Source organism: Phalacrocorax carbo, chromosome 3, assembly GCF_963921805.1.
Source record: "Phalacrocorax carbo chromosome 3, bPhaCar2.1, whole genome shotgun sequence".
NCBI classification, from domain to species: Eukaryota; Metazoa; Chordata; class Aves; order Suliformes; family Phalacrocoracidae; genus Phalacrocorax; species Phalacrocorax carbo.
In genome coordinates this window covers 5,077,249-5,094,562 of record NC_087515.1, presented here as the reverse complement: position 1 = coordinate 5,094,562, position 17,314 = coordinate 5,077,249, and the positions used below count along the sequence as shown (strand labels likewise).

The 17,314-nt window shown below is 39.6% G+C and overlaps 1 protein-coding gene across 5 annotated transcripts in view; it reads right to left on the bottom strand.

The window, feature by feature from the left end:
* Positions 1-17,314, bottom strand: part of DISC1 (DISC1 scaffold protein) — a 214,112-nt gene that overhangs the window by 93,709 nt on the left and 103,089 nt on the right. For all 5 annotated transcript variants that reach the window (XR_010371946.1, XM_064445697.1, XM_064445698.1 and 2 more), the window contains exon 10: positions 14,996-15,184. Coding sequence is in view for 4 of the 5 variants with exons in the window: in XM_064445697.1 (XP_064301767.1) it covers positions 14,996-15,184 (189 nt within the window). In the remaining variant the exon portion in view is untranslated. The remainder of the gene's footprint in view (positions 1-14,995; positions 15,185-17,314) is intronic.

The window sequence follows — 17,314 nt, the reverse complement described above, 5'->3', positions numbered from 1 at the left end:
CATGGTCCTTTTTCAAATAGGGAACTGAAAGAACAGATGGGAACCTGGAAAACACTGCTGAAGGAAACACGTATTTGTGATGTGCAATGGCACCACTAAGCCAGGGTTACTCAGCCACGAACCCTTGAAGCACCACATCGAACAGGGATAATGGGCAGGGTAAGGAAAACAGCAGGTTTCTGATAAAGAAACTGTACAACAATGTATGTCCACCTGAGAGCTGTGCAGAGCGTTGCCTCTAGCCTTATTATCATTAATGAGAGCAGACTACCTTATAGTAAGGGAGAGCAGTATTTTGAGTGAAGGTACTTCATCACAGCATCCGCCTGTTCCAGGACAGGAAAAGGATCTGGCAGTATAAAGCAGTACTTAATTAAAGGAAAAATGTATGTTGACTGGGCTTAGAAAGACAGACTTACAATGAAAGCAAACATATAACGAAGGTAGGAAGAGCATTTAAGCAAAAAAAAAAAAAGGGAACAGTTGTAAACAACTTAATGCCCAGATTTTAAAGGTTAAAACTTCTTTGCTGCTACAAAGATGCATAGCATTTATCAGAGATGGAGAAGTATTGAAGTACATGCTTCACAATAAGCTTAACACTAGAAAGAGGGTATAAAATAAACATAGGCATGCCGAAGACAGACTCAGGGGGTTCAGAACTTTTAAAACAACTCCCCAGACCCAAGCAAATTTTAAAAGATACAGATTTTCCTACTACTTCATATTCCTTTGAAAGGCATCAAAGGATGACTGGTACCCTACTTAGGGGGATGCTACAGAAGCAGAACTAACTAATAAATATATACCCTGATGGTTCTCAGTTGCAGTTCAGCATTTTAGAGCTGTGACAAAATATTCTAACAGAGGAAAAGATCCTGGTGCCCTGATACTTTATCCTGCAAAACTGTGAATACATCTTCCATTTAGACCAGCGAATATTGGTTTTCAAGGTCAGGCAGACAGCTTGTAAAATGCGCTATGCTTTTAGAGTGTTCTGTGTTTTCCTGCAGTCTCCATTTCCCTAACCAATCCACTCATACGCTACGTAAGTAACCTCAGCAGGGGTCACCATGAGAGGCAAAATGCAAGCAGCATGAGAATGAGGTAACACCTACACACTGCGCCTTTGAGGAATTAAACAAGTTAGAGAAGATTTGGACATTCTCTTAAGAATAAATAAATCAGGTGGAGAGAGTGGTCTTGGTGAATCGTGCACTGCCCTGGAAAAGGCGTGAAACTGCTCCACGTGATTAGGAGCTCAGAAGAACAGAACTTCAATAAATGATTGAATTGTAAGAAAACAATTTCATATAGTGTAAACTGGACAAGAAAATACACCACGCAGAGACTGGGAAAAGTATTGGGAGGTAGTAAATTAAAAACGAAAGAAAAAAGGGGGAAGGAAGAGAACCAGGAGTCACTGCAGAATCCAGTGAATTGTAAAACTAATAGAAACTGTTAATAACATTCTGCATTGGGTTTCATTCGCCAAAAGAAATACCACAATAGGAATAGCTTCCCTAGTTATTATATTGATAAAACAACAGTTCCAGAATGCAAGTCTAGCAGATTATTGCATTCACTCATCCTGGCCATCTGCAAAACACAGGCAGTAAGATTTCTCTGAATTCATCCCAGCTAGAACTAGGTATAAAAAAACCCCAGTTACTGGAAATTTACAACAATCTTTGCTGAACCCTGGCAAAAGCTAATTGTCCTGTCAGCTAAAAGGTGAATGACTCATTTTTTAATCTAAAGTTGTCAAGCTCCAATTGCTAGCCATTAGAAGTGATCACTTCTGCTTTGCTCTATCGTCATAAAGATCTTTCCACTATCAAGTTCTGAGCAGGCAGTTGCAGACTGGCATCAAATGATCAGTCTTCTGTTCGTTAAGCTGAACAGACACACTAAGCACATTGAGCCTTCCATGACAAGGCCTGTCTCCCAACCCTTTAATCTCCCACAACTGCTCTACAAATTCTCTTCAATTTTTGAAAGTACTGACTCCATTCCATCACTCAGCACCATCTATGACACTCCAAAAGATACAAAACAAATACTGAAAAATTACAAGTTCTCTTTTGTCAACATTAGGGAAACATCTACTCACAATGAAAAAAGTTTTTTTGATTAAAAAAATGAGACTAGTTCAAATGACAATCTAAAATGTCTTTTTTTTTTCTTCCAACTGCTGCCCAAACCAATTCTGTGATCAGTGCAAATAAACTCACATTTCACACAAGACATACTCCAGGCCAGGGCACACTCCCTTAACCACCTGAACAAAAGGTACGATACTGTCTCAGGCTTCCTGCGACAGCAGAACAAAGAGGGCTCATACCTGCAACTGGTTTTAACCAGCCTCATCGACAAAAACTATTCAGATACATGGGCTTTATTTTTCTATTTCTTCTGGTCTATAGCCCATACTAGAGCAGACAGGTTGTAGGCAAAATCTTTTTGACTACTGGTCAATTTGCTAATGAAGCATCTTCAGGCTTCACTGACAAAGCATCCACACTTCTTTGGGCTGGTAAAAAGCTAGGGCAAGTATCATAGAATCACAGAATCATTAAGGTTGGAAAAGACCTCTAGGGTCATCAAGTCCACCACCAGCCCAACACCCCCAGGCCTCCTAAACCATGCCCTGAAGTGCCACGTCTACCTGTGTTTTGAACACCTCCAGGGATGGTGACTCCCCCACCTCTCTGGGCAGCCTGTGCCAGTACCTGACCACTCTTTCAGAGACGACATTTTTCATAACATCCAATCTAAACCTCCCCTGATGCAGCTTGAGGCCATTTCCTCTTGTTCTGTCACTAGTGACTTGGGAGAAGAGACCAACACCCACCTCGCTACACCCTCCTCCCAGGCAGCTGCAGAGAACAACAAGGTCTCCCCCTCCGCCTCCTCTTCTCCAGGCTAAACAGCCCCAGCTCCCTCAATGTCTCCTCGTAAGACTTGTTCTCCAGACCCTCTTCCCCAGCTCCATTGCCCTTCTCTGGACGCGCTCCAGCACCTCAAGGTCCTTCTTGTCCCGTGGGGCCCAAAAGTACTCACACAAACCATCAAAAGCTATGCTCAGCAGCAGAAAGGTGCAGGAATAGTTGCATCCCTCTCTAGAATTTTGTTATTACTAAGTTTTCCCAAGACTCTCATTACTTACACGAACAGAAAGCACACAGAGAAAAGCAAGAGCTAAGCTAACAAATTTTCACACCTGTGCCTTTGTAATTCCATTTAAGGTGCTAAAAAGGACAATACAACATTCTGTAATTCAGTCAGTGTCTAAGGCTTATTTGAACAACATCCCTCCCGCTGCAACAATATCCTGCTGTCCGACAGTGGCTGACCACTTCACGGACTGATGAATAATGGTGCGTTACATTGGCACTTACACAGCTTTTTTCACAGGTAGTGAACAAAAGGAATAAACTTCATACCAGGGTTTTAACATTTTTCTGCTGGGATGTGCAAGTTGTTATTTTGATCACTAGATGAGAATTAACAAGAACATTTACATACCCACAAGACTGTACGTTGGAAACCTGAAAATACAAGGGCAATACCTTTCGTTCAGGTCATTCTTTTACCACAGTAACAAGAATGAATGCTACAAGTTGTTCTCTTAGAAATGCCACATCGCAAATGCTCTGACTTGTAAAGAAAATTATTTTTCTTCTAACTAGAGAGAAACACTGCCCTAAAATAAAAATTTCATTGCAAAACTGTAAGTTCATTGAACTAAAATCAAAGAAATTAGCTTTTAGCTTAAAAACTACAAAATAAAGTATCTGTTTCTTCTTTAACAGGAGAGGTCGACCAATTGCAAAATGTATCATTTGGTGATAAAACTGAAGGATTTTCTAGTTAAAAGAATTTCTGACCAAGCTTTGCTCTTTCTTATGTGGTCAGCACTTCCATCAAAGTAAGAGGACTTGCATCCAAGCAGCTCCGATCAGACAAAGATGCTGCAGTTTCAATATAGCAGAATGCCAGAGGTGAGAGACACCGAACTCTGCTGAAACTGGAGGCAAACCTCTTACTCATACCAATGGATCAGAATTTCCATCTCCATGTATGTTCAAAATTCTCTCTCAAACAAAACATCCAAACTCAAGAATACAAGATACCTGCAAATCCCACTGTTTTCTGCAGGATTTAACATTTTCCAAAGGTTCTTAAGGTCAAGCCCGCAGGAGACATGGCTGCTGCCTATTCGCTTTTTTTCTGGCACGGAGCACAGATAAGTTTCTTCTGTGCAATGTTTTAGAATACAGGAACTGGGAAAAAAATAAGTAGAGAAAATGTTACTATGACTTCTGATCTAGATATAGGATTGTTTATCTGCACAAAAATACATGTAGTTTCAGCCCGTCATTTCCAGCTCACATTGTTAATTATATTTCAACGCACCTCACTAGATAAGAGGTATAATCCAGCCAAAAGCGTATAAAGGTTGTAGTCCAAATTATGCAATGTGTCTTCCAGCTGATAATTCCAACAGGTAATGAACTGTTTAATCTTATGCAGCTTGGCAAACACTGCCTCTTTATCTTTACCCAAGCCTTCAACATGCACATCAAACCAAACATATCTTCTGCAAATATGACTGAACTTTCTTTTCAGTTAGCAAAGTTTTAATTATATTCTGTCTCCTAGAATATTGTTGTATAAAGAAATAAACCAGGGTTCGAACACAACAAAAAGAGAGTAATCTTTTGAACATCCAGTTTGATGTATGTCTTACATGATCTCAGCCTATCAGTTCAAATCTGGCAGGGAATCAGAAATAATACTGATCACTAGCACCTGCTGCACGTGGACCACAGATTTCGTGCAATTACAGGTGACAAAATCCCTAGTCTGACATTATAGCCTGCTACTACCATCTCCTGTGCTTAAGTATTGAGTCCATGGACCACAGACCTCGCAACATAATTGTAACAGAAGTACTCATTACCTCCCCTTCTCATCAAGGAAACTGTGGCACAAATCAACTGAAACACGAGCAAACCTCTCTGCTCTTGCTCCAGTGAGAAGAAAAATCAGACTGCAGGATACAGAGTTCCACCTCCTGACCCCAGGCATTAACAATTCCTTGGTTTTCTGCCTTTTACTCCAGTTTATGTGTCCAAGGACAGAGGGCGGAAGAAAATTCTTGGATGAAAACTTTCAACTCCTGAACAGGAGATACAAGGTACTTAACTCTGCTCTAAATAATAAGATTTCTGTTCCCTCAGAGTAATCAGTTAGGATTTAATGGAAGGACAAAAAAAAAAACAAAAACAAAAACAATAAGCTTAGAGAGAAAAAAAACCCAAGAATTGTAAATACATTTTCCCGGGGGAATCATAGTCAGAACAAATAATCTCTCTTCCATTTAAATTCTCTGTATTTCTGCTTTTTTATCTGGTAAAAGGTATGAATTGGAAGAGGTTCTCTATTGTAAAGCGTTCTTTAGGATAATGCATGCAGCATTAGAGTAATTCTGGGGACAAAAACCAGCTGTTCCAGAAAAGGTTACAATTTCAGTGTTTTTATTCTGTTTTTTTCTCATCAGATATTACACCTCCCCGGTCTTTCAACAGATACTTTCCATTACTCCAGATTTGGTCATACTTCTGCTTATCTGTGGGTCTAAAGTGATTCAGGTAACAAACTATACAGCAGATAGTAATTTAATTCATTTTAAGTACATAATTATAAAGTGAAAAGTCAGTTGAGGATAACATCCCTATTTGACAATATTTTAATTACAGAAACCTTCCTTTAGCTTCTATCTTTACTACTGTATATGGAAACACCTCAAAGAAAACCTTAAACCTGTAACAACGAGAAAGAACGAGGCAGAAATATCTATCAACAGGAACAAAAACTGGAATAAAAACCCTGTATTTCATGAAGGACATCTTGTATTCCAAACAGAACAGTATCCCAGGGGTTTCTTTTGCTCCTAGATGCTGTATCTGAACACTGCCCGTCAATATCAGAGCAAAGATGAAAGGTAACGTCTCAGAAAATTGGCTGACTTTTCATTCAGTCACTGAGGTGACTTCACCATCAACGTAAGGTTCAATTCTTCACAAATTACCTGCATTTATGCAAGCATAGAATTAGACTTGTACACTCTAACCCAAGAACACTGCCAAAACTCTTGAATGGAAACTTTTGGGTGGAAAGGTATAAACGTTTTAAGGTTTTGAATCAAAACACGTACATCTGAAACGAATACCTGTAATTAAAAAGTGAAACAGTATCTTCACTCGCGGGTCCTGCTGCAGTATAATCCTGCTCTAGGACATCGATTTTACATCAATGATCCCAGATGACCCAAACCAACATTTTCTAGCTTACAGCTAAAAAAATTAAATGAAATCCAAAACATTAACTGAATGCAAAGAGCCGTATATTTTTATCTTTGCTCTGCAGAAAGCCTGACTCTTTGGGATAACTGCCTGATTGGTTTCACTGGCGCGCTACTTGGAAACAAACTGACACTATTCCTTAGATATCCTATCCATCTCTATACTCATCCCCAAGAGTAAGTAAATGAGGCAAAGCATCCTAAAAGAGACCTTTACATGTTTTGGGGACCTGAAAATATCTGCCATCTTAACATAACTCGAACAATGTCAAAAAAACCAAGGAAACAAAGCAAAACCCTGCTGTATGACGCTGAGAATTGAAACTGAAATTAATGTAACTTAAAGAAACCTGTGAATGCTGGGCCAACTGTTTGCTGGCTTCTTTCAATAAAACTTCAGGTTTTTAAGAGGCCAAACACTGTTTTCATACTTCCAAGCTGTTAATGTTTCAGGATCAAGTTGTCAAATGCATGCTGTAATCCCATCCAGCAGGTCCTGGCCAAACACTTACAAGGCCCTACCTACAAGAAACGGCAAAATGAACAGAACCACAAAACCAAATACCTGTGAGTCTCTGTTACCTCATCTGTGAGACAAGGGAAGCAATATTTATCTTTCTTTGAAAAGTAATTTGATCCTACCTGTTAAGTGTAACTACATACGTCAGCAGTTTTCTTGGTCCTTGTCTGAGCACCCCACCACCCTCAGACGGGTTCCACCTTCCTGCCTGCCTCAGGGCAGCTCCAGACAGACACAACCTGATCTTTCTGCCAAAACTGGAAGTCTCTTAACACAAAACCTAGAAACGGCAGCCATATACCATCAGGAAAAAAACAGAGAACTTCACGGTGAAATAAAACAGAAAGTAAAGCAGCAAAGCAGTACTATCTGCTCAAACTCCAGAAGCAGCAAACCTTAGGGTGTTTGTTGGTCATCACCAGGGCTAAAGTAGTTAGAATTGCATACAGGAATGTGTTCCATCTGATGAGTAGAAGGCAATTTTTTTCTTTCTTTTTAATTCTAGCTTTCTGGCATCGTAGCAACTCATTCCTTCTGAAACTAGCTATAGTAATTTAAAAAAAAAATTGTGAAAGTTCAACCTAAACCCAGTATTTCAGGAGATGCAACTGCAGAATTAGAATCTAATGAAGAATGATTAAAATTGGTGGTATACACACCCAAATTTATTCCAAGGTCACTCATCTGTGTTGCTTCATATTTACCCTGTTGCAACTCAATCAGTTGAAGCAGCTGCACTAAAAAGGGGAGAAATGCAGAAACCTAGAGCAGAGATTGCAAACCGGGAATAATTTGATATTACACACGCCCCAGGAGTTTAACGCACTGTGTGTATAGCTAGCAACAGCAGTTCAGATGCAAAGGAAGAAGTTGCCTGGCATACTGTCAGAACTTTCGGCTTGCTTGTTTGTTCCCATGTACACCAGCACACGAAAGCATGCGTGTTGCATGACGGGGTTGAGGTTGCGTACTGAGGTTGGGTGCCCGTCTCTCATCGCAGCAGAAGGCTGCTCAGCAGCACTTTTCACTATCAGATTGCACTTCCACGCTTCCAGAGCCACTCAGTATTTCTGTGGCACTACAACTTGGGAAACCTTCATGTCTCTACTGCTTATCCTAGTTAAAGCTGAGATCACTATTTTCCCTGAAGAGAGCCAGCATAAAGCTTCAGACTGAATATTTCTTGCACCTGGTACATCTGTGACTGCAAAGCCAGTACCAGGTCATTTCAGGAGTTATTATTCTGTGTGTAATTAGGCCCTACTGCTGCCTACAAAGAGAAAGTATTACACAGGTGTATAAAACATTTCAGTAAAGTTCATACCATCAGATCTCAGAAGAAAGAGAGAGAAGAGAAGCTCACCTTTAAGCATCAACAGAGAAATGGCCCGATCAAAAGACCCCCCCTAGATAATAGTGGGCTTTGAACCAAGCTGCTGTGTCAGTTGAAGTTGCCTTAACACATATTTCATATTTCCTGCATTACAGATATTTGCATCTAATTACACAGAATGGCCAGATTACATTTAATACCTCCACTGCATTTATATAAACTAAACCTCTATCCTCCAAGTGAAAATCATAAAGTATTTTACATATTTGAATGAACAACACCAGACAAGATGACCTTTATAATCACCATTATAAGAAACACAATTACAAGTGACTCAAGACACATGGCAACCAATTATGCTAAAGCAGACTGGTTTCCAACCTTTCCAATCCTGACAAAAAATGATGTTTAAAATAAAAATTTATTACATGTTTTAGTTATAGGAAATGCTTAGCAGAAATTACTCTTTATATGTTATTAAATTCTACCGGTAACAATAATCTAAAAATGCAATTCCATTTACTATTAAATATTATTTAACAGAGGCGTTCCTAAAAAAATGGTTTTACTTATTTTATATAGATCTCATGGAAGCATGACACGGAATTAAAACCATCAGTCTGGATTTGATCCTCAAAGCTTGATAACAATTCAAAATGCTACCATCATAGAATTTTAAGACCAAAAGACCATGTCAGAATTTTAAGACCAAAAGATGTATACGGATATACTTAGCCTGAAAGATCCCAAGTGCTTTAAAAATGACCCAGGGAAATGAGACTCATGCTCACAAGCAATGAAATGCAGAGAAGCACGCAATATGCCTAACAGCACAAGTCCAAGCAAATGCAGAAATACCAATTTTTCAAATGAAACAGCAGAGAGAATACTGATGAGCCGAGCGCAATTACTCATGCTGTATTTGGCCATGACAACACAAAAGGAGCTCTGCAAGGTTGGGTTTCTTGGGTTTTTTTTTGTTGTTTTTTCCTTTTCTTTTCTTACAATGTCCTGGCTTTTACACGCTGCCTGACGGAGGCTGCGGAACGCTACTTGGGAGCATCAACTGAATGTCAGCTCAGAATAAAGGATGCTACCAGCTGAGGTGCCAGTCCCATTCCTGCCTCACCACCGAGGGTTTTACGCTTTCTGTGAAAGGTAAATAGAGTGAACGCTGGCTAGATTTGACAAGATCGCTGTTTAAATAGAGATGGCTATAGACAGAAGCAATAAGCTCTTCCATTTCACCACTCCCTTCAACAACAACAAGCATTTCATACCAGTATGACATGGGGAACGTAATGACCTTGCACAAATTAGAAGTGGACACACAATGAGACTCAGAACAGCTTTTTCCTCATGGAAGCTCATCTGTTACACGCTATGTGGTTCTCCTTTAATGATTTATTTAAACGGAAGCAATCGAGAGGTTCAGCTTTTCAGTTTAGAACCAGATAATCACTGACACACAGGATGAACTGTGGAAACAATATGAAAAGCTTATTTGGTGCAAAAATCCCAGCATTAAGGAAAAAAATTAAAACCACCACCCCCCACCAATAAAAAAAATAAATTAAAAAATCAGTAAAGCAAAACACAGCATCATTTTTTGTTATTTATTGATATTTTTTGAAATAATTAAAAGTCATATAAAGTTTCTAATGATCTTTAGACATTTTCAAAAAACACTACAAAAATCAGTTCGGAAGAGAAAGAGAGAAGCCTCTGTATAACAGGTATTATTAAAAACAAATATTTAAACTAAAAAAAAAAAAAAAAGAAAGGCTTCCCAGTGGGAAGCACATTGCATGTGCTTCTATTGTAAGACTTTCAGTGTTGAGACTGTCAGAACAAACATGTGTCTTTAAAACAGAATAAAAATGCTTTGCAGTAAATTGTCATTAACAGTTTGGTAAATCCCGTTCTATGCAATTGTATACGAAGCACAGAACCTGCTTTTCATAAATATTTCAGTATGCAAAGCCAGTATTACTTTAAGCAGCACCACTAGTGGTTTCTGCTGTCCACATGATTTTAAGCTTCAGACTAATTAATTGCATCCTCCATAATGGCCAAATATGCAGCTTTTTGAACAACTACCGTAACAAGATGGGCAGAATTTTTGTTACTCTTCAAAGTACATTCCGAACACATTTTACTCTTAAGTAGATACGTCAAAACTTTTTTTTAAAGAAAAAACGAATTTTAAAAGTGGACTTGGATAGGTTTTTCTTCTGTTAGATGACAACGAGCTATGAGATTCTGTGCAAGCATGCAGAGTATGTGCATTGAACAAGAGAGAGAAAAACTGAGTGTGAAAGTAAATTCCAGCTTCTTAAGGAACCCCGCTGCTACATCTCATTAATTCTTTAATAAATATATCTGTTGAATTCCAGAAAGCTTCACTCTATAAGCAGGTAAGAGCTTTAGGACTTACAAAAGCAATTTCTAAGACAATAAAACTCAATGATGTCAATGAGAGCAGAGCAGTAGAGACTTAATTGTCAGCCTCCAAACAATAGTTAAAAAAAAAAAAAGAAGGGGGGTTAAAAAGGCTATTTTGATGTGCATGATAGCCTTTATTTTATATTTCCTCTAGAAATTCAGTATAGAAATTCTACTTAAGATGACTTGGCAAGCACAACCTAGCAATTAGATCACGAAATACAGTCCCCCCTAGTTTTGTGCATACATTATTTACCAGGACATGCTTTCCCAAAAGTGTAATAGGGGTAGAAAATGGCTGAGTGCAGCCAGGAAAGGAATTCAGCAAAGGAGGCAGGAAAACCTGCCCATCAGTACTGGTAATGAGGAAACCAAGACACGAGGGTAGGTTTCATTTCCAGCCCTGGGTTACAAATGCCAATCAACCCTAGCCAGGATTTATAAGCGCAATCCAGCAGTTTGGCAGACAGGCAAGTAATTAAGCTTCACTTGTCTGGAACACGGGTTTGGTTGGTTTGGGCCGCAAAGCAGTTCTTTTCCTTGGTGTAACAGACCTTTATACAGCAGATCTGCTCAACAGTTAAGCGTAAGACCTTCAGTGAGTTTCCCAGAACCGTTATGTCTTAGGCTATAGAAATACCTGCAGTCTGGAAGAATGGAAAGCTCACAGAGTATCACTAGATTTCAAATCTGAATTAATCACTTGCAACAAACAATCACAACCGATGGCAGAGCAATCAGAAAACTCAGTTTCACCACCATTTCAGGAAAAATTACATGACCTCTGTGTCCCCAGCTTTCCTATCTGTAAAACAGTAATAACAGTTGATCACTTTTATAGAAGTGTTCTGATGCCCTCAGAAGAATGTTCCCGCCTAAAGGGCAAATTAGCGCTATTCATCCTAAAAAGCTAATAAATAGCATTACTTGTCGATGCTGCTATTATCCAATGAGAAAAACATATTTTTGAGCATCTCTAAAAATATGAAAGGCTTTTTGTCAAATCCCCTTTACAGGGAGCACTGACAGCTCTCAGCACAGTAAGCCAAGCCTGATTTTTGCACTACATCTGCAATATCTTTTATACTTGGGCAGCTGGCACAAAGTGAGAAAATTCATTAACATGCTAATGATGTGTCCTATTTAAAATTCCAGCTCTGATTATTGTGTGATTAAGTCTCTTCCCTTGACGTCTGCTTCCTTATATCTGCATTACTGTGAGAAATCAACAATTATTAATGAAGTAAAAAAAATAGGTGATCAATTTATACACAGGAGAAAAACATACACACATATTTTAGCATTTCAATTTCTTTGTTTAATGTTTGCCAGACAAAGCAGTATTATCTTCAGTAAAAAAAAAAAAATATTCAAAATAAGTTTTCAGGAAGTTCACAGGCACAAAAGATAACAGATGATGTAGAAATAGCCGTGTGCAGGAATACCTGCGCAGAAGGTTGGAAGGTGCTATATTAAAAAAAGAGGGAGGGCTCCCAATGCAGAGAAAGATTATTCCCTGGAAAAAATGTGAAAGCAAGAATGAGAGAAGACAACAGCTCCAGCTGATCTGATTACCTTCCCTCAAGAAAAATGAAGTATCTCCTTTCTACGCTGAAAGACACATAAACCCACTAACTTATTTCAATGAGCATAAACTTCGAAGACAACAAAACTAGTTTAATTTATGGAAGGAGACCTATTTCGTAAAGAGTTGAGCCAAAGCGTAGCACAGCCGTGCCCCAAGGAGGCAACACAACTACATCCCTACTGCACGCCAGGACACGGATCAGCCAGCCTAGCCCAGCTGTTTAAGTTCACATGGCTGATTTGGCCTGAAAGGCTCCCTAATGAACTCTGGGCAGACAAATAGTAGAAAAAAGAAGCTGGAGGACAGTAACATCCTCAGTTAGTAGAGTTAGATGGAGAAAGGATTTCTCTCCCTGGCTCATAGCTATAGAGGGAGAAGTCAAACTAACCAGGAACAGGCTGCACCAAGCAATGGGACCAACCACTCACGCTAATTTAACCCACGGCACAGAGCAGCTGAGCCCATGCTGCACTACTAGCTCAAGCCGCAGAAGCATTTTAGCGGCCATTCTCCTGCCAGACTACACTCTCCCAAAATCACAGCGTCACCAACAGCAGCGGGTGAACAACGCATTCCCCATCTCAAGCCCCACACCCACACCCCTGCTGCGTCCCTTCTGCCAATGCTGGCACTCCTACCACCTGCTGGTGGGTCTCACGGGTGTGCTAATGCCCCGCTCACACGAGGTTTCCACTCAGCACTGAGCTGGTGTATGGGATGGGAAGGAAAAAGCAGAACGGTCCATCTTGGCAGCAACACAGATTTTACAGGCTTAAATGAACCACAAAACCCAAGGCCATGCATTAAGTCACCTTGGCCACCCTGAAGCAAATCACACCTTTCACAGCGCAGACAAAGCCAACGACATTCTCTCCAGTGCTTTTGAGCAGCAGCAAATCAAATGGTAACAAAATCATATTCCAATTGTTTAATGCTTTATTCCCGAAACATCAAAGCACTCTACAACGTAACAACTGGTTTGTAAAAGTAGATGCCATCTTTAAGATACCACCTGTTTACTATTTCCCAGAGAGCATCAGAAGACTTTTATTCAATTAAACGTGTTGGCATCAAACTCACACCAGTGTTCTCAAACCTAAGTTTCCATTTGTTAAAGAAGAAAATGGTGTAGGTTACATGCAAGGGGCAGATCTGAAGATCTCAGATTTCACTTTACGTGCCTCTGACTAGTATGTGCTTGATAGAGTTTTATTTTACCGAAGAATAAACTTCTCCTTATGCCTACAGAATCAAAATAAATTAAAAGAACAATCCACATAGTAAACACCCAGCGCTTTGCAATTTATTGTCATAAACTGTAGGACAGAGGGGTCAGACCAAGAAGACACCTCATTACAGCTACATAAATGCAAAGGGGAAAAAAAGAATCTATGAACTGCAACGAATTCTGCTGCTTCAGCAACAGTCTTGCACAGGTTTTGTTTAAAACTCTGCTAAAGAAAAAAGAAAAAACCCAGCAAATGAGAAGTACATGTGTATTATAGGAAGTTTAATTGTCCTAGAAACAGAAGAGCAACAAAACTGACAGATTGGAAGGTCAGAGCCCCTTCCAACTCACTTGCAAGTCCAAGGGATGAGGAAGTACTGACTGATGTGGGTTTGAATCGCATGCCTTAGGTAACAAAGCACTACTCTGAGGAATCATTTTTTAAATTTTCAACTATCTAGTTTCTAAGAAAGTTCTTCTCTAGTAGAGTATGCGTGTGTGTATGTATATATTCCTCTATGCATCTTTAAAATACGTCTTAGATGTATTCCGTTGCCTACAAAACTGTTTCTAAAATAGCTCTTGCCTATCCACTTGCCTGTGAAAAAACTTCATATACTTTTAAAACAAAGGCACTTTCTTCTCTTCAGCCAACCTACTGCTCGCAAGATCCTGAAAAAGGAAAGACATTTCAGACCCCTACAGCTTTAAAGTAGCTCTCAGATTTATACTTAGCTGTTTAGAGGTAACTATAGTAACTGCACATTTGTAGTCAATTAAATGTTATTCAGCCTTTCCATTTCATCAAGCAGCAAGGCCACTTTATCTGCTTAACTTCAGGAGAGGGTACAGCAGACAAGAAGATAAGACAAGTCTAGGAATGACTCTGCTACTTCGTTGTCAGCAGCTTTCCCAGTAATTGCACAGAACTTCCCCAATCCACCATGACGCTACAGCCCAAGCACACTCCTTAGAGCTACATGTGAGCTGGGTTTGGCAAGCTGTTTAACCACCCCAAGCATAAACTTACTAAGAGAACTCTTGCCTTCAGATCCAGGCATCCCTTGCACCTCATAACACTCACACTCATCACCAAGTATGTTATCTACATACTAAATATTTAGTTACATGTACTAAATATGGTTCTATTGTCACAGCCAACTGCATCTGCTGCTTCCACATAAAAGACTAAGTATGTTTCTGTGTGAATAAATGCACAGTATCATCATTATTACAAAAATTGGCTTAGAAAAGGAAGGTTTTGAGAACTGGGCTAAGATGTGTCTCCAAAAGCTGTATATTGCTGGGATACCCCTTTTCCCCCTCAACCTCCCCCACCTCCCATGGAAACAGCTGAGAGCTTATTCGGCACATTGCTTATCTAGGTCCTGGCCAAACTTTCCTCAGAAAAATCAGTATGTTTTGTGAAATGCAGGATGGTTCATCAAACCCAGTAGGTTTCCAGGTGCTCATGACTGAGCAAAAGCTGTAACAGCCTGTGAACTACTTACCAAAGGCAGCCTCTCCTTGTTCAAGTTCTTGTTTCACTCTGGTGTAATCATCTTTAATTCTCTCTAATTTTCGGACGTTTCTGGCACTCAGAACCAATAGTTCATTGAGAAGTCCTTCCAGCTCCTCCTTCTCAGATGTTAACGATCTTATTTCTTCTGTCAGATCCTTCGCAGTACCGAAATTACTTCCTGCGTGTTTTGTTCGGGCAGGGGGAAGAGAGAGGAAAGAGACAATGAAGCAGACACTTGCAACATCAGTAGGTTACACAGCTAACAAGGGATATTAAGCAACCATATTGCCCAACAGCAAGTGAAAGATCAATTGGGGGGGGAATGAAAAAAAAACAAACAACAAAAAACCAACCCCAAAACCCACCACCAAACCACCAACCCAAACAAAACTGCTTTGCAAGCAACCATTTCATTAACATACTATTAAAAAAAATCATAATTGTAGAACATTTAACCTTATGCACACAGAAATAGTCTTTTAAAATTATTATTATATATACAAATACATTTTTGGAGGAAACCTTTTCCTAAGGTCCACACTTCAGAAAATGTCATGCTGTAATTTATTGATCATTGCAGTGCGCTCTATCAGACTATCTTCTTGTTTTGGGGGACACCTCAACTCACAATACTTTTGAACTCGATGTCAATCTGCTAGACTCTCAAGTATTTCCTCCCTGAACAAAGCAGCACTATGCCGTTGTTCACAAACAACCTTCTGGTGCTTGTTGTAAGTGACACGTTGCATTTCTTAAATGGCACACACCCCGCGCAAAGACCCTCAGGAGATGTTCTTCTGAGAGAACATATTTAAAGGTAAAAACTCTCCGCTTCTGGCTCTCCCTGAAGCATGAAACCTCAGAGACGGGCAGAACACCTCAGTATCACCAGCCCACACTGCTCTGGAGTTTTTAAAAGTGTTTGGCTCCTTTGAATAGGGATCCAGAGTCAAAAGTTCAATTCCCAACTGGTTTACAGTGTCGCCTAGTAACACTGGCCCACTTAACCTTTTTGACAACCATTTTTATAAGAACCCGGAGATGAACGTTTCCTTACTTCACAGAGAAGTCTTAAGTATAAATGCGCAATGACAGTGAGATGCTCAGCTATTAAATGATCTTTAAATAGCAGTAGAGTAACTTACAATGCTACATTTATACAGCTGTACCCGTGTCTTTTCAGTGATTCAACTACGGGGGGGGAGGGGAGGGAAATACCCGCAAAAACCTACCAAAACCCCCACTGTAATCTAAAGAATACATGACAAAAATAAATTTCCATGTAGACTTGCCCAATACAAGATAAAAGATCTCTAGCACAAGATCTAAACTCCAGCATCATCCTAGCAAAAATTTGGTGGTATGACCTGACAAATAAAAGCAGCTAATAAGTAAAGGCACTTAGAAAATTTAGCCTTGAAGCAAATTTTAATGTAAAGCACATCCAGTCACATATATAAGATGTCTCATCAGCTTCTGAAGTATGTGCAATGACTTTAGACTCCTGAAATAACTTCATACTACCACCAGCATTATTCAGATATAAAAGTATCCTTCGGCTTTTTTTTTTTTTCTTCCAGGAATATAATAAACTATTGCTTATACACAACAGATCAATTAAAAAGTATATTTTAGAAAAATAAGACATAATCCAAAACACCAAATCCCCATCAGAGTATCCTAAATTGTGGCATTACATCCTTTTTACCTGGTGTCTCAAAGGTGTCAGTCACAAAGTCTGGTTTGGCAACTGTTCAGTTCCTTCAGGGCAGGGGAGCAAGAATGGGACGCAAGTATTTACACTGGTCAGGAGATGGCAAACCACTGCCAGCTGCTGAGAGCGGATCCATTCCCCCAGAGCATAAGAGTTAACGAAAGCACTTCCAGCAAATACTTACACCCATTCTCCTGCTGGAAAGATGCTGTCACCAACTCGAGTGGCCGTATGAGGGCAGCTGCGCCAAAGGGAGACTGCACTTTCCAAAGTTTTGAAAAAGACAGTATCAAATAGATCAGGTTTAAAGACTGAACATTGCCAAGTATGGTAGCCTTGTTGGTTTGGGGATTTGGTTTGGGTTTTTTGGGTCTGTTTGTGGGTTGGTTTTTTTTAATTTAGTCCTAAGGCTATGCTAGTTTCAGTCAACGCCTTTTCCTTGCTTATAGCTGACCTTTTTTTGTTCCTTTTTGAGTTCAAAACTCCCTATTTCTAATTCTCAGCTAAAATCCTGTTTGCCAGTTCTATCTTACAAGGAATTATACAATTAAATAACTATAAGTATGCTTTACAAAGCAAAGTAGGATCTTACAG